Below are 23,818 nucleotides of genomic sequence, written 5' to 3'. Positions count from 1 at the left end.
TAATACCCTCTAAATACAAAAGGGGGGGTGTGCTGGCATGAGGAGGCAGGAGTCTCACTGAGGATGGAGGGCTGGCAGGCCAGGCACTTCTGTTTAATCCCACTCAAAACCACATGCATGGAGCAACTGCTCAGTACATCCCATCAAATATAACATGAGTCACAGCTTACAGCCAGCAATTTCACTCTTTTTATGGAGTCAAGTTGATAGGTGGTGTTAGGGATTTTGGGAGGAGCTGAGACCCTCCATGCTCACAGTGCAGCCTGTGTATGGTTTGGGTGGGTAAATGGAGACTTCCAGGCTGCAGAGCTAATCAAAGGCCTGCTGCAAGTGGAAGCTACCATCTACCATATTTGTGCCCAAAGAGGTGCAGCTCTGGTCTCAGCTCCCAGACACATTTCAGGACATGAAATTTCCCTAGTGCTATGAAACCCTTAAATACAGCATTCACTCTGCACCCTCTTTGGGCAGCCCTGGAGGTGTGAGCAGCGTCTTGGCTGGCCTGGCACTCAGCAGCCTTCACCACAGCCTGCTCTTACGGCATAGGAAGGTCCCAAATGAGAACACGCAAGCATATTCTTCATACTGTGAATTAACTGGAATGCTGCTTCTGTTGGAATCAATAATACTTGTGGTTCAGAACTACATAAATTATTACTAACGAAGGAAGTGTGAATGAATGGAAAAAGCACTATGTGCAAAGCTTTAATTGCAGATATTGAGAATATCAACACCAAATGCAACAACCATTTTTGCAGAGGTCAGAAATTAAAACCAGGGAAAAAAAAAACAACATGTACCAGTCACATTAAAAAATGTGTTCACAGTAATTCAATCCTTCAACTGCATTTATCAGCAGCAGTGCTAAGAATCATGGTACTGCCCTGTACCAAACTGCCCCACTTCCAGATAGCACAACCATTATCGAGCATTTGCGACAACTGGGATATTTTACTCTTTGACAAATTCTTTCATAAGTAGCACTGTTTTCCAGTAACAGAACTCCCTCAGATCTAACTGGACATTAATTGCTTTTTTGTTGATGTATCTTTGCCTTCTGGACTGATAACACAACTAGCAAATCTGATATCTGACAAGTTGACTCAACCTAATCAGGACAGATCAGCTGTTACCAACATTGCTATAGGCTGTAATTTGAGGACCTTTACAGACTTATCACTTGCTCTGAAAGGCAAGAAACTGTAATTCTGTCAGCAGTAACCCCAGAATGTGCATTGAAAGTGGCTGTTATTTTTTCTTCACTTGTCAAATAAATACCTGAGATAATTGATAAAAGGAATTAGAAGCGTGTGAGTGATACACTGACAATCAGTCACTCTCAAGGAAAATAAGAACCTCGCAAGATTCAGCGCATTAAGCACAGAGCACAAGCTGTCACTGTGAAGCAGGGGTCATTCTGAATGGAGTGAAACAATTGGCAGTGCCGTTTCTCAGTGTTTACTTATCTCTCTGTTGCTTAGTGCTAAAGCTGAGTGAATTATTCACTTCAAACAATTTATTCGATGAATTTTACCTCTTTTTTCCTGCTCAGAATGTGTCGGCTATGGATACCAATGCCATCAGATTTATCCACTGCTTCATTTTATTCAAGCTTGCATTTAGTGCTTGATTGAGAGTATTCTAGACTTCCACTGGTTAGCTCTGCCTGGTCAGACACTAACAGCAGGTCCTTGATGTGTGTAAACAGTATAGACCCACACAGCTGATGAAACTATGATTATCTACACCCCATGGATACATATTTGGGTAACTTTCCTGGTCCCCGTTTAAATCCAAAAGCCCTTCCAGCAAAAGTGCTGACAATTGCTGCTTCAAAGTTCCTTTTCTGTGAACATTTTTACCCACAAGATTCAACACTTGAACGTTTGTGGAAACTAAATTAACAAAGCATGCAAGCACAGCCAAAGCAAATTAATTTACAAAAATGCAAAGATTATATTGTATGTTTTCTGTATTCCACTAGGAAATAATTTATTTCCCCATAACATAATTCAGAGGAATTTCACAGAGTAAACAGAATCCCAACTTATGCAGTTCTCTAACAGAACTTGATGGTCACTGAATACAAGCAAGTGGCTTTTTCACCACCAGGTTTACATCTGTCTTCTACAGATGTAGAAGAAATGTATAGAAAATAAGGCTTAAATTGATAACAAAAAAATGTGTCTCTTACTGTATCGCTTTGGTCCATCTTCCAAACAAAAGGAAAGGGTTAAGGTTGCATCATCTTCAAAAAATTCAGTTGCAAAGGCATCCCACCAGAGGTTGTCACTGTCCTAGGAAGTAACAGATCATTCACTTAATAGGAGGCAAAATGAAAATATGTTCATCTTTTTTAAATAGAAATTCCAAAGGATCACATACACGTCTTCCCCTAATTCGGGGCTTTAGATGTCTATGAGGTACTTCAAATTAATTTTCTTAGATAAGGTTTGAGTGTTAATTTAAGGAAAGAGCTGAAATGTTTAGTTTATTACACAATAAACTGTCTTCCATTTTGTCTAATATACTAAATACGTGACAACTTTCATTCTCATAAAAACATGTTCTTCTTTAAATCTCAAATACTTTCATAAATCAGTTGCAAATGTATCAATTATGAGTGCACCCCCTGCCCCCCAGCTCTGTCTTTGGGCTGTCTTTCTCAAATTCTTGGTCCTAATCATGAGAAAACATCAGTACATAATTCTGTAATGCTACATAACCTGATTATCAGCATGAGTTGACAGGAAAGTTATTTAGAAACTAAATGTAATAGCCATTCCCCTCCAATGCACTTAATATAAAATACAATGCTACTGCGGGTTAATTAAATACCAGTTAGTTACTTAAATGTAACTGTTGTGAGAAATCTTTACTTATCAGTGTGATACATGAAGTGAAAACAATTTTTTAAATGGCCTGTGTAGATTTAGACATGCAGTAATACACATAGTCAAAACATAATAGTTATGGAACATAATAATTAATAGCAAATATTAATACTAATACAGTATTCCACTTAAAGTATAGACCAGTATATCACAGCAGTCGTTGTTGCCTTCAGTGGTTGAACAAGGCATTTGGGTGATTAACAACACCTTTCAAACTTCTTGCTCAAGCAGTAATTACTAGCTGCTGCACTCTGCCACTTGCCAAAAGAGAGGCTGCAGCATTGTTTCACCAGGATCTTTGGGGCCATACTTCATGTATCAGCAAAACAAGAGGGGAGGAAAGGCTTTACTGAACGGCACACAGAACAGTTGCAGCTCTGCCATTGAAAAGCTGTTGGTAATCTTGGTAGCTTGGCATTACCTGAGCTACTCATGCAATACTCAGCAATGTGAGGGTGAAAACCAAAGCATCCTCATGATGCAAATGCACACAGAAAACAAGAGTAGAACAGGAAGACCGTGGTGCCTCACCTCAAAACCACAGATTTGCACTCATGCTTGTTTCCAAGAAGTCTGAGGGCTAGAAAAATGTGGAGACTGAATTACTGTGGATTCTCTCCCTGGATAAATGAAATATCCAGACTCTGTCACAGTTTAAACACAGTCCAAGGTCTTTATCTCATGTTTTTGCATAGTTTATGTCAAGAAGAAGAAAAAACAGAAAATACACCACCAACCTTCTTTCCACCCTTAAGAAAAAAAAACATCTTAATAAAATATATAAATCCTCTGTTGGGCTTGGATATGCTCTGCTGATTAATTCTCTGCTCCACCTCATCACAGGTGGGCCCAACTAGTCTCACAGCCAAATGGTGAAGAAAAACAAATGAGGTCTCCCCCAGCCAAACTGAAAAAGGATCCAGTTATTCTAGGAAAAAAAAGAAGAAGAAGAAAAAAAAAAAAAAAGGAGGAATAAAATCACCCTCTTTTTCTTGCAAAAAGGGGATGGTGAAGGCAAGGCTGCCCCCAGGCATCTTTAACTTATGCTCTGACAGGTTACGGGGGATTTTGCCAGAGTAATTATTTTTCTATTCAACAATAATGAGAAATTACCATGGCAACCTCCTTTCACGTAGTGCACTCACACGCTCAAACATTGAAATAATGGCCTAAACATAACACAAAAAATAAAATAAAGTAAAAATTAATGCTTTTAAAATATTTTGTATTAAAATAAACTTAAGGAATGGGGCAAAGGAGAGAAAAGGACAGAGGCAGCCTGAGAGTTGGGTCAGGAGTGATGAGGCGCAGTGATGTATCCAACTACCCAAGCAGCGAATGCCTTCTGCCACAACTGTCATTGTTCCTCCCAATTCCACCCTCAGTATTATTTGTAATTTGAAGCATGGCTCCACTCTGAATAGGATCTCCAAGTAAATGGAGTCCTAGGGTTTCAATATTTTTTCCTGACTCTGATTTCTTTGGCAAAAGTAATCAGATTTGAAGTACAATGATGTTCTTTTCCCCCTTCCATTTAGTAGTCCCACATATTCACTGTGTGATGTGAGAGTCAAGCTGGGTTCTTCTTTACACCTTACACTCTTACATGATTAAGAGTCTGAAAGCCAAATGAGCCTTTTCTCCTTGCTTATGATGGTGACTGCTGAACCAAAATAGGCCTTGCAACTGGAAAATAAGGCAAGTGGGGCCTATGGAATTTTTTTCCAAGTTCCTTTATTTTCATTTAATGACTTAGAAGGCAGAGTTCATGTAAAAAGTCAAAATGTGAAACCATGCTCAGGAGAGGATGCAGATACTTTGCAGAAGACAACTGGAATTCAAAATTATTTTGATAAATTGCATTAGAAGAAGGTCCAGACCATAAAGGAAATATGTCAGCAATCCATTGCTCCTCCATATGAGCAAAGAATTATATCTAAGACATAGTTGTCATCTACTCTAACAAGCACATCTTTGGAAAGACTTCAGCTGGAATCGTCCATCCACTGCTGGAATACTCTTCCATGTCTAGCCCACTTGTTGTGGGCAAGTTTTAGGAATCTAGCTGAGAACAAGAAGAATCACAGAGTTTAAAGACACAAGCAAATAAGACCTAAGAGACTCATATTAAGCAAGTCAGAAGGATGTGGTTGTGTTTGGTGTCACAAAGAAGCTTACAGGGAATATGACAGTGAGTGTTTAACTGTGTGAAAAGACTGGTGTAAAGAAGGGACCGATCACTTCTCTTTGGCTAACAAGGGTGGAAGAAGTGATGCAGCTTGATGTGCTGCCACCGTGGGTTAGGCGACACAATCTCATTACGGGACCATAGTATTCTGTTGTTGCAGAGTGGAAAGACCCCCAGAGTGCTGCTATGTCACCAAAATAAGTGGGTGCCCAGGTCCAGGAGAGCCACATTGCCTGCCGGTTTCTGGCAGAGTTATGGTTTCTCCCTCACATTGTCTTTGGTTGCCCAACATATAACAGATGTAAAGAGTATATGAAAAGATGATCATGAAAACAAATAAATGTGATTCTGAATACACCTAGGAAGCACATCTGTTCTGAAGTGGGACATTTTCTGTATAATCACTTTTCAGGGAAGAACTGAATTTTAAACATCAGCCTCTGTGGCTTGGCATTGGACAAGGCAAAAATAAAAAGAAAGAGTTCCCCTGGGAGCTTACATTTTTCTGCTGGCACCTGCAGCCCTTCCCTATTGACACTTACTATTTTCAGAACTCTATACATCCACACGCCTGTTGGCAACGTGCACGCTTCTCATATTCTTTCAAGTTAATGCTGCACAAGGAAACTGCTGTCTCTCCAAGGAAAGAATATTACTCCACCCTTCCCCCCATTCCCAGCAAATCAAACTACACTCGAGCTTTCAAAATGCAGTTCAAGATAAGAATTTGTCATTAAATACACCTGTAAAAGCTGCACAGCCAATACAAATTATGAAATTCACAAGATAAAGTATCATAGAAATTCTGTCATTACTGTTTATACTCAGAGCACATTGACAGACTATTAAAAACAGAACGCCAGAACACAAGAAACCAGTAACTTTCCCTATTAGCTAAGACTCACCTTGAGTCTACCCAGCATATTCAAGGTTCTGATATAAATTTCACAGGAGTAACAAATTAACAGGGATCTGTGTATCTTAATTCTACAGAATTTGCCATCTGAGAACAGAGCTGTAGGTCTATCCCTGTGATGAACAATTTTTTTATGATTTGGCATAGGTTTGTTTGGGTGGGCTTTTTTTATCTATTTATTTTTGCTATTTATTCTGTGTGAAATATTGATATTCTGAGTCTTGAATTATTTTCTAGGTAAAAGTATGAACAAACTGAAAGTGCATTAATCATGTACAGTACATAGGTGATAAACCTACATAATCACAATTATGCAGGTACAAGAAGATTCACACCTATCTTACAGTTCACAGAATCACAGAATTGTAGGGGCTGGAAGGGACCTCTAGAGATCATCGAGCCCAATCCCCCTGCCAAAGCAGGCTCCCTACACCACGTCACACAGGTAGGCGTCCAGGCGGGTCTTGAATATCTCCAGAGAAGGAGACTCCACCACCTCCCTGGGCAGCCTGTTCCAGTGCTCCGTCACCCTCACTGTAAAGAAGTTCTTCCGCACATTCGTGCAGAACTTCCTATGCTGTACTTTCATCCCATTACCCCTAGTCCTGTCCCCACGCACTACTGAAAAGAGACCAGCCTCACCACTATGGCTCCCACACCTCAGGTATTTATAAACCTGGATCAAGTCCCCTATCAGCCTTCTTTTCTCAAGGCTAAACAGACCCAGTTCCCTAAGTCTCTCCTCATAGGGGAGATGCTCCAGGCCCTTCACCATCTTAGTGGCCCTCTGCTGGACTCTTTCCAAAAGATCCCTGTCTTTTTTGTACTGGGGAGCCCAGAACTGGACACAATATTCCAGATGAGGCCTCACCAGGGCAGAGTAGAGGGGGAGGATCACCTCCTTTGACCTGCTGGACATGCTCTTTTTAATACACCCCAGTATACTATTGGCTTTTTTGGCTACAAGGGCACACTGCTGGCTCATGGTTAATCTGTCGTCCACCAGGACGCCCAGGTCCCTCTCAGCAGAGCTCCTCTCCAGCAGGTCTTCCCCCAGCCTGTACTGGTGCATGCAATTATTTCTACCCAGGTGCAAGACTCTACACTTGCTTTTGTTAAACCTCATCCGTTTTCTTACTGCCCAGGGGCAGTTAGGGCATTCTTTCTAGCAGCATGTAGTACCTTGTACAGAACCTGAGAAAAGAGGTCAAAATCTAGTTGCCCAAGGCGAGTTTATAAGGACTACTGTTGCTTTTGCAACCTGTTATTTTTTTCTCTTATTTTAAGCATAAATCATGTTTCAATGCCCTATGAGAAGCAACTGAAGGAACTGGGGCAGTTTAGTCTGGGGAAAAGGAGGCTGAGGAGAGACCTTATTGCTCTCTCCCAATACCTGAAAGGTGCTTACAGCAAGAGCGGGATTGGTCTCTTCTCACTGGTGACAGGACGAGGGGAAATGGCCTCAAGTTGTGTCAGTACTCAGGTTTAGGTTGGACATCAGGAAAAACTTCTTTACAGAAAGGGCTGTTAAGCACTGGAATAGGCTCCCCAGGGAGGTGGTTGAGTCACCATCCCTGGATGTATTTAAAAGCCATTTGGATGCGGTTGATGATCTTTAAGGTCTTTTCCAATCTGAGGTGTTCCATGATTTTAAATAGCATTAAATTAATCTTACAACTAACCAGATCTTTCTTACAGACTCTCCAGTTCCCTTCCCCCAGTCAGAAATGCCCAGCTCTATTACTTCCATTTGTTATTTCACACATATTCACAGTTTTAATGGTGTTGCTTGCTTTTATTTCAGTTACTAGCGTGGCTGGACGCCATCTCTCAAACAATGCGTAGTAAAACTGGCAGAAAGATTTTAAGACTTGGCTTTGGTCATAAGTAGTTTTCTGTTCCATTACATACTTGCAGCTTTTGCCAAAACTCTACTCAGGGCTCAAAGCATATCAGTTTCTTCAGATTACTTATTAATTAATTAAATTATTGTTTACATTCCACTTTGGAACTTATCTTGGTTTGTACAGTAAAGAAAAAGGACCAAGTTTCTGTTCTATTGAAAAGACAGAATACAGTCCTGCAACAAAAGCAGACAGCAGCACTGGCGCAGAGAGACTGGCTCCTGTGCAAAATGGGGGCAAGGCTTCTCCTGGAAATCCGAAATAACTTAAAGAATCCAGCAGAACTACAGGGGGAAAAAAAACTCATAACAGAAAGCTATTCTTACACATTCATTGGAAATTCATACTACATCAAGGATTCTCTTCTTGTTGCCTAGAACGCTTGCAATATCACCACGCTATGAGGCAACAAAGCACAGGAAAAAAGAAACAGCTTATGTTCTTGTTGGAGAACTGTGAAAATCAAACATTAATTGTTTGATTCCAGATGAAAATGAGTGAAACAAACACAAAAAAAGGGAGGAAGAAGGCTTTGCAAAATATGCAAAGCAATTCATGCACTTTTCTTCTGAACCTGGGAATCTGGGAATTAGCATCACTACAGCAAAACAAATACACTGCACTGATTCTGGCTGTACAATCCAGTTTTGCAGATACACCACTCTGAGACAGCATCACTTGGGTTCTAAAATGGCAAATCTGCATTGGATAAGTATACCAGAGGTTCAGACTAACCAGAATACAATGACACTGATAAGGAAAATACATCTTTTCTTCATATGTTCAGGATGATAGTCATCTTCCTTTTTATTTGGCCATTAATGTATGCCTGACATAGCGATTTTTTTTTAGAGTGGTTGTGGCAACTGCTTGCTAGGCTGGCAAAAAGCAAGACCAGTCTACACACAGCTATAAGAGTATAGCATAGCATAGTATTACATCTAAGCCATTCGGTATTTCCATCTACAAAATGCTACAGGTATTTCAAGTTGAATATGCTCTTAAAATTAAAATTAGAGTCCTTAAAATTAGTAAGATTTTTTAACTTGTTATCAGGAAAGGATAAGACAGCAAGATATCTGGTTCAGTCTAATAACAGAATCAAAAATGAACGTCAAGTCTCAAACCTATTATTTGTCATTGTTTTAGTTTTACAGCAGCTTGTGGATAAAAGCTAAATGAATCTTAAATATTCACTCCGTGCATGTTTCACTGTTCAACTGCAGCAAATACACAGATTGATGAGTCTAATACTACACTGTAAGCAGGACAAAGCAGAAAGGGTTAATTTAAGCTATGTGTCATTTCACTGCTTCTTTAATTTGAATTCATTATTTCTACTCCTGAAACCTGCACAGGAGAATGGATAGGAAAGAAAAAAGAAAAGGAGAAAAAAAAGGGGGGGGTGGGGGAAGGAAAGGAAAAAGCAATGAAGCCAGGCTCAAGAAGACTTATACTATTGCCAATTCCCTGTTGCTGCCATGGCATCATCCGTGATATTTCACAGCAATATTATCAATAATTAGCAGAGGATGCCCTTTCATCCTTTTTCAGAATATGGGATAAGATTGCACTTGGTCCCTAGAGGCAAGACCTATATTCTGGTTGCATGAACAAAAAACCTAGGCATTACAACTATATTATGATTGTAGTGCAGTTGTTAACAGAAATAGACACTTCTACCCCCACTGCAGTATCTGTTTGGCTTTGGTATATATACTGCATATTAAATACATTCCCAAAGCTGTTCTAAAATTGAGTCCTCTTTTCAATAGACACATGAATGTCTCTAGTTGTCTGAGAACAGAAATTTAGTTCCTTAGTAGTATTCTCCATCCACAGTCACTGCAGACAAATCACAAGCTTGAGTTTCACGTTTATCAAAATGAGCTGCAGTTACACTTCCCTATTCTGCAGAAGAATGCTCCATAGCCTCAGCCTTTGAGAATGGTTTATAGAGATGGAATATTAAGTGTGTCTATTATCTATTGTACTACTGTTACTCATATAAATGTTCTTATTTTATGCTGACATTTTGACCTGGTTTCTTTTTTACCTTGTTTACTTCCATCTGTGTGAGTAAATGGAAGCTACTACGCCATATATCCCAATGAAAAGGCAATAGCTAGTACCGCTGTCAGTGAATACAGAACATCAAACATCATATGTCAGGAGGGCAGATGAAAAAGTCATATTCTCAGCAACATTAGGAAAAGAGTCTCGCTGGATTTACCTACTCAACTACACCAAATCCCAAGGCACTACAATTTAGTGAACACAAATGCCTTGATCAGTTACTACAATGAAAGTGAAATTATTACTGATGACATTTAAATACTTCATTGATGCACAATGGGAACACACCAAAGGCAAGTCCTTGGCACCTCTGTTACTGACTGGACTCATCCCTGTCTTTGTTCTATAAAGTGTCTCTGGAGCTCCTCAAAGACTGCAGGCAATATGACATTGGGACTTCAGAGGTCCCACTATAGAAGACTATTTTGAAATGTAAGAAATAGCTCTTCAGCTGAGTTAAGAAAACATACTGCATTTAGCTGTTGTGCCTTCTTGTACAAATCAAGTAGAGAAACCCAGAACAAGCCATGCTTCTTCATTACATTCTATCTTCCTGAAGAAGAATCAAGTGGTGACAGGGCTAAGAAGTGCTGCAGCTTATCCTAAGCTGAGATTAAATGGGTTGAAAAGACATCTAGGTGGTGAGATTTGTGTTTAATTGGCACACACGTTACACCCTACAGGACGTTTAAGAAAACTCTTGCTGAGACTCTGACAAAAGAGTTTTAAAACTAAGGGTATGCTTAAATGGTTTGCTGGACTGGGATCCGTGTATGCATTTGTATAGCCAGTAAATCAAATTAATTAAAAATAATTACCTCCAATTAAGCTTTGTAAACTAGGTAGGAACACGTTACTATGTTGGTCAGGTCTGTCTAACCAAAGAACTGTTATTTCTTTGGAAGATATATGAAATAGCAAAGATCCAATGTATTGCATGTCCCAGGATAGTGTGCATGAGCACACAAACCTAATTTATTTAGCAATAACTAGTCAGAAGAAAAACACTGAAGAGGTATTTAAGAAATATCTCGTGAAGCACAAAAATTGTGTTGTTACATATTAATAATATACAATATCTTTGCTGCAAAAAAAAAAAAAAGTACATATTCTTTGAGCAAAAAGCACTGTGGAAAGCTATAGGAATTAACAAAAAAAAAAAAATTTGAAAGAGAAATATATGAACAAATGTACACGAATTTAAACTTATTCAGACACAAAGATGAGATTTGCAAGGCTAATTAAAAGACTTATGCACCCATTTTCCAGTAAAAAAATCAAATGCTGGAACATTGTGTGCAGCACTTGAAATCCCAGCATGGAAATTGAACTTGTTACTGTTAGCTAAATCAAAGCTGGAGGGTGACAACAGGGCTGGGATTCATTTCACCCCAAGATGGTTGTCAATTCATACGAGACAAAAACCCTCCTGGAGATATCTGTCTCTTCACTGGCTGTAGAGAGAGCAGAGAGAATAGTTCAGCCTAGCCATGTGACTTTTACAGGGATAAATGTAGGTAAGACAAATCCTATTCTACATACTATCAAGAATTTGAAATTCAGGAAGAAAACTAGTTGAGGTTTTGGGAGCTTACATAGCAAAGGCAAAGCATAAGTGGAAAGCTGGGTGAAACAACCGTATCTACGTTGTTTAGGTTTTCACAGTCTTGGCAGGAAAACCTATAAATGATGTTCAAGTTTTTAGCTCGTAACGCTCAAAGCTCTCCAGGCTGCCAGGCTCCCGCTGTTTCATATAAAAAGCTCCGAGTGGCAGACAGAAGTTGGAGCACTGGTTAAAGATTTCTGCCAGTATGAAATGTTTCAAATGAAGAAGATGTGATTATTTGCCTGGCTTCCTAAGTTCACTCCCCAGCTAGCCACAGTTGCCAATAAAGGCCCCCAGGTCCTGCATTTTATCTTGCCCTGCCTTTGGATTAGAAATTCCTATATGAAATACAGTTAAACTAAAGGAAGAACTGTCCAGATATATCTTCCTACAGTCTTGGAAACTTGAAATATATGGAAATCTATAGTCAAGATGACAGAATTCAAAAAACACCATTTCTCACGTACTTCTACCACTGGATCAGTTGGTCACTCCTTGCTTTAGCTGTGTAGAACTGCCGTTCTGAAGCACATTACACCAACAGGCACGCAACAGTCACAGCTGATTCATGAAGAAACAAAACTCAGGAGTGCAAGTTGCATTGATAAAGATGGGTGTGCCGTGCAGTCACAGATTCCCAGCACGCTCAGAAGTTTCAGAGCTGAGAAGCATTAATAGAGGGCAAAGAACTTTAAACTGGCATTTGCATTTACAAACTAAAACTCTGATTCAAATGGAGATGTCTGCTTTACCTGCTTACAATAAAAACAACACTTTGAGTGAAAACTTCTACTGTTATTCCTGTTGTTATAGGGTAGTGTAACTGATAACTGACTACAGTGTTATGGTGGCCGAACTACTGGATATTTAATTTAGAAAAACACAGAGGATGAAGCATACATTGGGAAACTGAGGACTGAGATAACAGAGTAGTTTTGTATGTTCATTTTAATTATTAACTTTAAATTTTCACTTCAAAGAAATAGGAGAATTTATGCACACCAAGAAGTGCTCTCCTTCAAAACTGCATGGAGCAAAGTAAGCACAGCTTTCTTCTAAATGGTGTATCTTATCTTGTCAACCTCATTTAAAGTAAAAAGGCTTCAGTAGCAATAATGAGAACGCAGTTTGTGAACAATTCCTTCACAGAAGCCAGCTACTACATATTGTAACAAATTAAAAACTCTGAAAAGACTATGTGGGTCCCCAGAGAAATGCTATTTAATAAAGCAAACACCAATATTGAATGTGACAGAATTCCATTTGCTGTAGAATCCCATCCAACTGAGTTTGGCTGTTGCTGAAGCAATTAGAGAAAGCTGTGATTTAATGATTATGCTAAAACCCTAGACAAACAAAGCTCTTACCTACCAAGAGGCCACTTAGCTGTATCGCTACCACCAAACTACATAAAAAACCTTGTAGGATTTCATTTGCTGCCAGTCAACTAGTAGCAACACAAGCAGTTAGTTACTGGGAACTTTGAGTTACTAGCTGTGGTACTTCTTTAATATGAAAAATGTATAAATCTAAATTTTAACTAAGTAAGCAATGCCAAGTGTGAACTATGTATGTCAGGGAAACCACCCCCTAAGGTTATCCTTGTAGCTGAGACCTGATATGATTTAGTTAAAAGATCACAACAGGTCAGAGTTTAATCCTTTATAATAAAGATACAAATAGTTTGTGCTGTTTATTATAATGTAGTGTGTCCTCACCTCTGGGTCTATAAACATCTAATGAAATTTTAAACATATTTTCTTCACAGCAGCAGCCTCCTATGAACTACAACTTATCATTTCAGACTTTGTGGACCTGTTAGATTAGCAGTAACACTGATTCAGTTGAGATTTCTTAGCTTTTGATAGATGACATTTAGGCTTTGCTGTTTTCCTACTTCTTTTGAAATTTATTTGAATAAAATCATACATCATTAAGTGGAATAAAAAAGAATGACAGCACGTGACAATTTGGAATCCTCGATTATGGAAAGCTTCTGAATTTCCTTGAGAATATGAACTCTCTTGGTGTGCTTATGTCAGCCAATAAACTAAGTGACTGTGAAAACTAACATGTCTTTCTTTTTTATAACTTTCACATTAATCTGAGAGCTGAGTGAGTGACACATAAGATTGTTGATGTGGATTTTTACCCTTGTTGCCTTCCAGGTGAAAGCATCTTCTGACAAGAGAAAGCAGAGCTTTGGGAACACCAATTCCCTTCCTCCCCGGTTTCTTCAATGAACAGGATCTAGAGACATGGCACATATCTTAGGCCAAATAAAAATATCAGTGTTGATATTTTAAAACCATAAAGAATATGAAACCTGGGAGAGAGCTCAAACACACAGAACTATTTTAAGAAAGAAAACGATTTTGCATAACATGGTGAATCATGCACAGAATTGCTGCAGAGGAGAGTGAAATAATTTAAAGCAGCTATGTATAAGAATGAACTTCTCAGGCAGCTCAGACCTACTTTCAAAGATCTAAACCCTATTTTCTTAAGAAGAACATAGAGCGTGGGGCTTGTTTTTAATGTTTTTTTAAAACTGTGTTTTGTTCTGGTTTTCCAAAATTCTGCATTTCTAGCTAAAATAAGTAACAATTGTGTTCAGAACCCTAATTTTTCTCCACTCCCCAGTATTATGTGGTTCTCGAGAATGCTGTAAACCCAGAGCATTTACCATTTCAGAGCTTTTCTGGGAAGATTTGTGTTCAGACTGCTAAACAGCCTGAAAAAACAGCAGTACCCTCGACAAAGCCAAGAAACTGCACCGTCCCATTCCTGGGAACATGTAAGTGCCAGAGGAGCTGTCATCTGAAAGTGAGAAAAAAATAATCAGAAAAGATTCAATGCTAATGTCTTCTTAACTAGAGGAGGCCAACCCATTGAATATCACAGAATATCAGCATGGTTAATGTTAGAATGGACTTCATACAGATCCAGACTACACAGCTTGCTTTCTACCAATGCAGTGACAACCACTGTGAGATGTTCCAATATTTCTATGTGCTTTTCATTGAGAGCCTATAAAATTAATTACAGCTGGATATCTAAGCCCTCCAATAAAACACTATCAAAATCTCATATGACCCTTCTGAGGGTGCTGTGTTTGTGTGCTCAGTGTTCAAGAATCTTAGCATTCCCCTTTTCTGCATGGGTTTCTCCACAATCAGTTCGATGTTTACACCTGATTGCTGTGAGACACACCAGAGGATCACCTGTCTGCTCCTTAAGAAATTCCTTTTTCTTTCTCCTTCCACTTTCTGATTTGGAACAGTTTTTCTTCCTACAAGCAGATACATTGATACACACATGCATGCATTCACATTTGTGTTGATACTCTTAGCTCCTTTAGTAGCATCTGTTGGATCAGGTTATTTGCCACATAAAATCACGCTCTAGGTCTGGAGCAGTCTAGAACAAACATGATTTTCATAACCTCTTCAACAAGCAATGTCTGAGAGCTGCAAGAGGTCCAGCAGAAACTGACAGGTCAACTCAGAGCACATCAGCAAGGACAGAAAAGCATAAACATCAAATGTGCTTCGGATTAAGCAAGAAACTCCTTGTTCAGACTCCCTAAAATGTTCTAGCTCAGTAAGGCTCAGCATCTGGGAGGGTCATATCCAGGCTGGACCTTTGAGGTCTACCCCTCAATGGATTCACAGAACTAGTACACAATCAAAGGAGCTTTAACCATCTTCCACTGAAAATGCTCATGGCCTCTGATCTGAAGGCATCACAGGCATGATTAGTCTATCAGCATTTCCTTTATCCCTCCTCCAACATTCCAACCACACATCAGTAGCAAGAGGTGATATCAAACTGCCCACTGAGTAGGTGGCCTCAAAACTGCAAAGATGCTGAATATTTTTCTACTATTGCTGCAGTGAGGTTCAGACATGCAATGCTGTGGGTTGTCAGATGATATATACCAATTGTTTCCAGTGCTCAGGATGGGATGTGAAGGAAGAAGCATTTTTGCAGTCACACAGGATGAATCTCACACATATGGAAATATGTAACCTATCACACCAGCAGCAGTGCCCTGCAAACATAAATGGGAACATGATGTTTCACAGTGTTCCTGTGATAATAAGCATAGCAGTTAGGCATACAAAATGTCTCCTAAGAAATGTAAGGTGAAAAGGTGGTACTGGACGAAGTAACCACTCTCTCAGAACTGATGATTCCTACTTGAAAGACTTTCATCCCCAGAAACTATCCTCTTGCTCAGTGACCTTCAATTTAATCAAAGTACTTTCGTACTTCTAAGTAGGTCAAAACTTTGGGCCTCTATTCTGTCAGTTTGAGAGAGAAAAACCCCAAAGTGATTTACCCCAAAATGAAATAAAGGGAAGTATACAAGTTATTCACTTTGACTGCTACTGTAAATACCTCCAAGGAAATTACTACACATCAACAGGTGCCACATGAGATGCAGCAGCATCCATTCTGCATGGCACAATGCTATGAGTAATTGGTTAGACACTGCAGCTTAACACTAAACAGTCAGTCTTCAGGATCCAGTCTCTTGCTACAAGACCAGAATAACCAGGTCTTCTATTTTTCTTCTGTAGATCTGCGCTCTGTAGCTTCTCATATCTAAAAAGATAATTTGGAATCTAAGATCTTAGGTTCTGTCCATAGATAAAGTGTGTTATTCTTCCTGAAAGCTGAAGCCTAGCTTAATGGTAGCTGCTCATTTACATGTAAGTAAAGGAAAAAAAGGAATTCCAGACTATTTTTCTTTGTTAACAGGATGACAGTTAAGTCAATCATATCATCCTTCAGAGCTTGGCTTTGCTTTGGGTAGAATGATTGAGTGACTTTCCTGTTGTGATTGCAGATGCTCATTCTCATGGCCATCAATATTAGGCAAACGGAAGCTCACTTGGAGGCAGAATATTAAAGAGAGTGCAGATTTTTCATTAGGAACAAAAGAAATAGTGATCATCTTTGATATCACTTTTTCCTCATACAGCTCTTTTGATTTCAGCACTGGTATCAAAAGAAAGTGACCTGAACATATTATAGACGATGCAATTTCCAGTATTCCCTCTTGCATACAACTTAAAAATTAACAGCTAATTAATACCCAAGCAGATCTTCTTTGGAGAGACCTGATCAGAATTCGATGTAAACATCACAAGCATTTCAGAGCACTTCAACATGTTTCTAAAAAGCAGCAGCAGAAGTCTCTTACATTATTTCACACTGTAAAATCTGTATCTGTTTCACTGCAAAGCATAGAGAATTTTTCTCTACAGCTCTCAATGGTAGAACATCTAACAACAGCATGAAAAAAGATGGTTTATTTTACCTAATTCATGCAAAACACCCAGTCCCAGTAAAAGAAAGATGGCAGCTCTCCTTCCTTCATGTTTTGATAGGAAGTCAGAGAAGTAATACAAACTGACAGGTTTTTATGACTGACCTCCTGATACCTACTGGTGCATAAACATGCAGTTGTTAAAACTTATCACTAGGGCCAGGGTTATCCCCTCTTGACTAGGAGTCTGCCAAGTAGCAAATAAATAAGCTAAAAATAGAGTTCCAAAATAATGTGTTTTGTTTAGTCTATAAAATCATGCCCCAGAAAAATCTCTAAACAGCAAAGTTGAGATCGCACAATTATTTTTTTTTTTTGTCTTTGCCCTCCAGATATTGTGCGTAACTCAGTAGGAGGGCCATCATAGGTGAACTCTTTGTTCCACTCTGGTACCAAGCTTCCGCTAACAGAACAGTACTTTATTTAATTCAGCCCTTTTAATTCACTTAAACTCACTCAACATACAACAAGCAAACTCTCCCCTCCAAAGATTACAGTACTCTTTTGTATACAATTACAACTACAAACTATTTAGAAATAGAAATGGCATCTGAACAGTAAATATTCTGAGAACAGTTCAATCAAAGCAAGGTACATGAAATTCAGGCAGAGGAAGCACACCCCACTTCTCAACTATTCAGCTTAATGCCTTGTTTTACCACCATACTGATGACAAACCTACAGGCAGTGGTCTGTAGTGTAATAGCCAATAGCAGCATAAGAAATTACTGTGGTTACAAATCTGGTCTCAATTTCATTTGTTTCTGTATATTTCTGCAACCAAAGTTGAGTTCATGCAAATGTTTGTGAACAATGAATTTAGGGGCATTTTGCCAAGAGGAATGCAATCATCAAAAGAAAAAAAAAACAAAACATTTTCTGATTAAGTCAATTTATTTCCAGCAGAGATATAGGTAGCTTATAAAGAAAGACACTGTAGAATTAAGGATTAGGAGAAGCAGCATGATAGTCTACTACCACCACTACTCCTCAGTCTGCCACATCATGGGAGTCCTGTTGGGATTTCTCTTTGCTTTAAAAAAAACAAACAACAACCTAGGAAATTAAGAATAAAGGTGACCAACCACAAAGGCAGGGCACTGAACAGAGACAGGAAATTTGTAAGGAACAGTTCATGAGCAATAAATGGTAAGATATAGTACTTACAGGTAGCCTGTCCAAAAAGAGTAGGAAGCCAGATCCAAAAGAATGAGATTGGGTCAAATAAAGTACATCTCATCCACACTAACCAAGATACAGAATCTCTGTAGGCACATCCAGCAAGATCCAGTAAGAGCAAATCAGCAAATGCTGATGATCCATTGCCCACAGTACACAGATTTTTGAGGGTAAGAGAGGAGAAGGGTTTATTTTCAGCAAGCTCACAGACTGAATGCTAAAGAGCAGTAGGATACTTTTGGATGTGCTCCTTGAGTTCAGCTGGACACAAATCCAGCACACAGGTGCCAAACTGCTTTGTAATGCGACCCAACGTGCACTTAAGTGGAGACACCCAGGTAATTTGCTCCACCAGTGGCAATGCAGTGCAAACTGGTAACAGAGGGAACAACACAGTCCCCATTATCCTTTCCAGAAGTTTAAAAGGAAAAATAGCACTCACTTCATTACTCATTTTCTCAGAAGAGTATTTCAGATTCCCATCATCTGGGCTTCAGGGGGAAAGCTGCACCTGAGAGACGCCCAGCTCTAGGGAAGTGCTGAGCATTCACGACAAAATAGAAAATAATTCCCCCTGCTATAGACCACTCCACCATGAGCTTAACAGTGAGCTTAGCAAATGTGTTGTTAGAAACTGTGCTCTAAGAGGCCTGGCTTTCACTTACACTTTATATGGAATCTCCCAGCTTGTTTGTCCTGCTCTGGGGGCCAGGAACCTAACTGTAGGACTAAATCTTACACTTTTTCCCACTTAACTGATTCCAGCTAACTGTGTCAGCTGGGTCTCCACACAAGGGAAATAATCACCAAAATACATAACCCAAGAGCTTTCAATTATGCAAGGAGTACCATTTCAATAGAATAACATACCCAGCTCATGAGAGAGATTTTAGGGCTAAGTACTGAGGGCAATTCCGCTAAAACAATCCCAGCAACTTCACAAGTTTTGTCACATTTTGTAACAGAAATCAGAATTTGGCATTTTGGGCAACTTTGGACCTGACGTGACTAAGGGATGCTTGACAGGTGTTATGTATGAGAGAGTCTCCTCCTTGCTCTTCAAGAAGGGATAGAAAGAGAACGTCTCTAATGGCTGAACTTTAGGAATCTCTTTGCCAAGTAGTTGCCATATGCCTAAAGGCATTAGAGAAACATAGTTACATTTATTATCCTGAGACCGCTTGGCTCTGTTAGAATCCGAAATAAACCCCACATTTTTAATGGCCTGGGTTTGTTTTTGCAGAAAGCTGAGTCTTGGTATATGAGCTGTCATATTGGATTCTATTTTATTCTTTTATTTTTACAAAGCATTGCATAAACAGGAACAGCTGGTGTTGATTTATAAACACCAGAGTTGTCTTGAGAGTTTAGACATTATTTTGCCAACATTTAAGCCTCATCATTTGCAAGCAATTGTTCTGTAGTGGAGTGGACAGTGGTTCTGCTGCCACCTGGAAAAGAAGCAATTTTCCAATAATAGCAATAATAATCCAATTCTGAATAATAATCAGAAGTATTTAACATGCATAGATTTATCTGTTCATCTACTTATGTGTGGACACTTTCACTTGGAACTTCTTGGAGAAGAACACAACATACAATACTTGAATCTTGTCAAATTGTAGTTTGTAACCAACAACCCAACAAAGGTCTTGACCACTATGAAAACTTGTGTGGTGTCAGCACAGGCCAATACCTTACAGTTAGGAGTAGAACCAGTTGTTTAGCTTAGTGTTTAACCACCTGGACTGGGGGACATTTTTTCCTCAATTTTATTCACAATAAGATTATTGAATCATCCAGATAACAGTTTCTTCCACTCTTACCCTGATTAGTTCCTAATAGAAGGTCATGCCAGGCACTGAAGAAAGCAGGAATTAAAAGACACTGTGAGATAATTCACTAAAGAATTTAACAGAAGCTAAATGGTGCCCACTAAAGTTTCATAGACCAATTGAATTACTGCATCTCCAAGTTTCTAACTGGCAACATTGAAGTTTTTTTGTTTTGTTTTTTCCTGAAAGGCTGTTAAGTTTTAATAAAGGAAAACTGAAAAGTTGATTAATAAATCATTAAAAGGTTGTAAGTAAAGGGCAGAAATAACTGGCCAGCTTTCACAAAAACAAAAGTCTACCAACTGATCTCCCAAAGACCTGAGATGATAGGTGTATTCTTTCAGAACTCTGAAGACTGATAATAACATGAAAGAGTTTGCCAGGCATAGAGAGCTACTGCAGACTTGGAATAATACAAGTATAGTTGTAAGTAGATAGCCAGAGGGTACCTAAGGAAAAAACTCACCAATTCTGAGTCCTTCAGTCGAGATGGATGCTCACCAGTGCTGGAGCTCAGCACAAGAACTTCACAAAAGAGCAGTCACCAGAAAAAGACGCTACCTTAGTGGTGGTCAGCCCTTAAATGGGATCTAGGAGAGATGGAGCCAAGCTCTACCCCTTCCGGGAACACAGCTGAATTACCTTCACCTGTGCTCCCGCAGCTGACTCTTGTTTGCCTCAGATGGTTAATCAGAGGTTCAGGCTGTGATCAACAGTTTCCCTTACAGCCACCCTGGGTAGTCAGTATTAATGCAAGGAGTTGTGAGGGCCTTGAAATACAAAACAATAAAACAGCAGAGGGTATTGATGAATGCAAAGTAATGCGTATGAGGGAAAACAATCCTAATTAGATCTAAACCACAACGGACCCTGGCTATTATCACTCGGCACAAAAATCTCTGAACCATTATGGATAATTCCATGGAAATATTGGCTTAATGATTTGCAGTTATAAAGAGGCCAACCACATGCTTTCAGCTTGGAAAAGAGGCAACTGGAGATGGGTACAACTGAGGTTTATAAGACATAAAAGTTCTGGACTTTCTTGATTGTGAATGCTTTTTCAGTATAATAATCATCCTTGTAAGAAATAAATGAGAAAAAAGAAAAAAAAGAAAAAAAAAAGAAAAAGCAAATGGATACCTAATAAAATGATCACTCAGTCTTAAACTCAGTACGAAGTTATTTTTCATTCAGTGCACAAACTGCAGAACTCATTGCTGCTGAGCTTTGTGGAAGTCACAAGCATAAACAAATCTTAAAACATATCTCAGTGGAGGTGGAGTGCATTGGTAGTGCCTAAACACAGTGCTGCAGGTGCAACCTCCAGCTCAGGATGAGCTGATGCATCAGTAAGAAGTAGTTGGATGTTTCCTTGTTTGTCCCATTTGTCTTTTCCTAAAGCATCTGCTGCTGGTGACAGGACAGCAGACATCTCCCTCTCCAGATCTTTTCTCCTGCAAATGAAGACTCCAAGTCCCAGTCTTCTGCTTAGGAAATACTATATCCTATCATTCCCTCTGTTTTCTAGTTAAATACCAGTGTCTCATTCCCCATCAACTGTTCTCTCTTCATATCCCTTTTCCTTTTGTTTCCTAATGGCACCAAACATAGATAGCACTATTTATTTTCTCAACTAACTCTACTCTCCCACTTGCATTCGTTAAACTTTCTCAAAGATTTATAACTTTGTCCAATGTAATGCCTCTCATAAAAATGTTAAAAGACAAAGGTTACTCCCCTGCCGAATTTCAGACTCTTATTCCAAAACAATAGGATGTGGACAAAGGGAAGGGGGAAAGCTACAGCTATTCAGAGCAAGGTTTGCCAGAGCTTTTCAGTGTGGTCAAAACAAATATATTTTCCCTTTGCCTAATGCCTGGAAATGTTTGAATGCTTTTGCTGAGATTTTCCAAAACAGATTTAACTAAGGAGAAGTCCAACGTGGAAAGCTCCAGCTCACAAAGATGCCAAATGGTTAAAGTCTGGCAAAGTTATCAGCAACTGCAAACAGTGCTATGACGGAGAACATCAAGAAATCTTAGTAAAACCTCTTCTGTTACACCACTGAAGAGCACAAAGATGGTGCAAAATGTGATTACGGATGCTTCTGACAGTGAAGGCATAGCCTTCTGTGATACACTTAGGCAGTCATCTCACTGCATAGTATTTCAAGAGTGCATTGTTTTATTTTGCAGTATGTTATCAAATTGAAAAAATCATTTTGCCGTGGGCCAAGAGGACTTCTAAAAGTGGAATTAATGAGCATATCAGCACTACCAATGACTGGGTAACCTGTTTTAGTTCCTCACTACTGTGACTTCAGAGTTTCCTGGCTTTTCCATGCCCAAAACAAATATTAAGTGCATTGAATTTGATCTCTTTTATGAATTATATTTAAGGAGATAAGTACATTCCCAAGCTATCTAACTCGTAGCTCCCTGGGAAGTAGCTCAAAGGTCTCCACTGCTTTGTAGGTCAGAAGTTCTTTTTTTCCCATAGATCAAGGAGAGGTGATTAAGCTCACTTGTTTGACTTCTGCCTGTAAACAGAATCAGAACATTTTTCCAGAGATTCAAAGGCTCCTCAACACTTTGCGAGGTGTCACCATTAATGAATCTGCTGAACTTAATGAAGAATTCTTGCACACATCCCTCACATCAGGAGCTGGGCTGTACCTGTCCACATTAATCGCACCATGGGCTCCTTCAGCAGAGCACGACTTCTCTGCCATGCCTCAAAATGCAAAGCCAAGCTATGTGCCATGCATTTTTTCTGTGAGTACATACAGATCTTCTAAAGGAAAGTTCGTGATGAACTTCACTGAATTTTAAAAGGAGAAAACACTGACATCTCCAGGGGCTCACTACAAATGAACTAAGCATGGGGGTGATGTGGGCTGCCATGAGGGGGCTCAGTGGAGAACTGCTCTGCAGTTTGCACAGGAGAAGTTACTACAGTCTGGATAATGATGCTGAAATACAGTTGAAGAAAATGCTGCTCAGAGGAGATCTCTCCCCTCACCCCACACTTCACAGACCTCAGCTTTCCTCTATGAACCAGTCAATATACTGACCTTTACAAATAGGCTTGCTCTGGGAATGTGCTGTCAAGTAGCTTCAGGTTTTTCAGCTGAAGAAAAGTTTTAAACTCAAATACAGTAGAGACCTTCTGAGCTGTTTTTGACTCTTTATACCAGCAGTGCACACTACCAGTGTTTACCAGTGTATTTTTATTTAGTGCTATGGTTGAAATAGCTATCAAAGGATACGCTGAAGCCTGTCATAGTTTGGTTACCAAGCTGCTCACTGATGGAGGCTGCTGGGCAGGTAATTAGGGGTTCTGCCTCTTCTTTTTCCTTTTTCATTCCTTTTCTTTTTTCGGTCCCCTCTTTTCCAACTCATCCAATTTCATACAGAGTATTATGGAGAAACAATAAACATGGGAGCCCAGAATAGCATTTACACAGAGACAAGTTTCAGGATAGAGTAACGCTTTAATTTTTTCCAGGCGTCCCACAGTACTGCTGGCAAGCCTTGAAAGCTGTACAAGAGCAAGCAAATGGTTTCCAAATCTCCACCAAGGGCCAGACTGCATTGAGCCCTGCATGGGACTGCAAGGAGAGAGCATAAGGGGAGAGAAAACAAAGAACTTCCTCCTGTGTAGAGGCATAAAACAGCAGGGAAACACGAGCATTGCCTCATGCAAGGATGAATCATGACATCAGTTTCTTCCAGAAAGGGCAGGGAAGAGTTTAGGAGTGATTGACGGCTGTTCCTCCTCTGCACTGGCATCCCAGCAGCTTAAACATGAGAATACAGCTTTACTAACACTGCAGAACAGCACCTCCCAAAGTCCTTTAGATGCCTGAGAGGGCCTCAC

General features: G+C 39.5%; 1 protein-coding gene across 16 annotated transcripts in view; it reads right to left on the bottom strand.

Moving 5' to 3' along the window:
• The window catches only part of LDB2 (LIM domain binding 2), a 350,201-nt gene that overhangs the window by 131,326 nt on the left and 195,057 nt on the right, over positions 1-23,818 (bottom strand). For all 16 annotated transcript variants that reach the window (XM_085545681.1, XM_085545676.1, XM_085545678.1 and 13 more), the window contains one exon: positions 2,195-2,297. In XM_085545681.1, the coding sequence (XP_085401807.1) occupies positions 2,195-2,297 (103 nt within the window). The remainder of the gene's footprint in view (positions 1-2,194; positions 2,298-23,818) is intronic.

This window comes from Coturnix japonica, chromosome 4 (genome assembly GCF_054131305.1).
Source record: "Coturnix japonica strain WE chromosome 4, WE-NBRP24, whole genome shotgun sequence".
Lineage (NCBI taxonomy): Eukaryota > Metazoa > Chordata > Aves > Galliformes > Phasianidae > Coturnix > Coturnix japonica.
The sequence above is the reverse complement of the archived record's forward strand: the minus strand, read 5'-3'. Positions and strand labels throughout refer to the sequence as shown.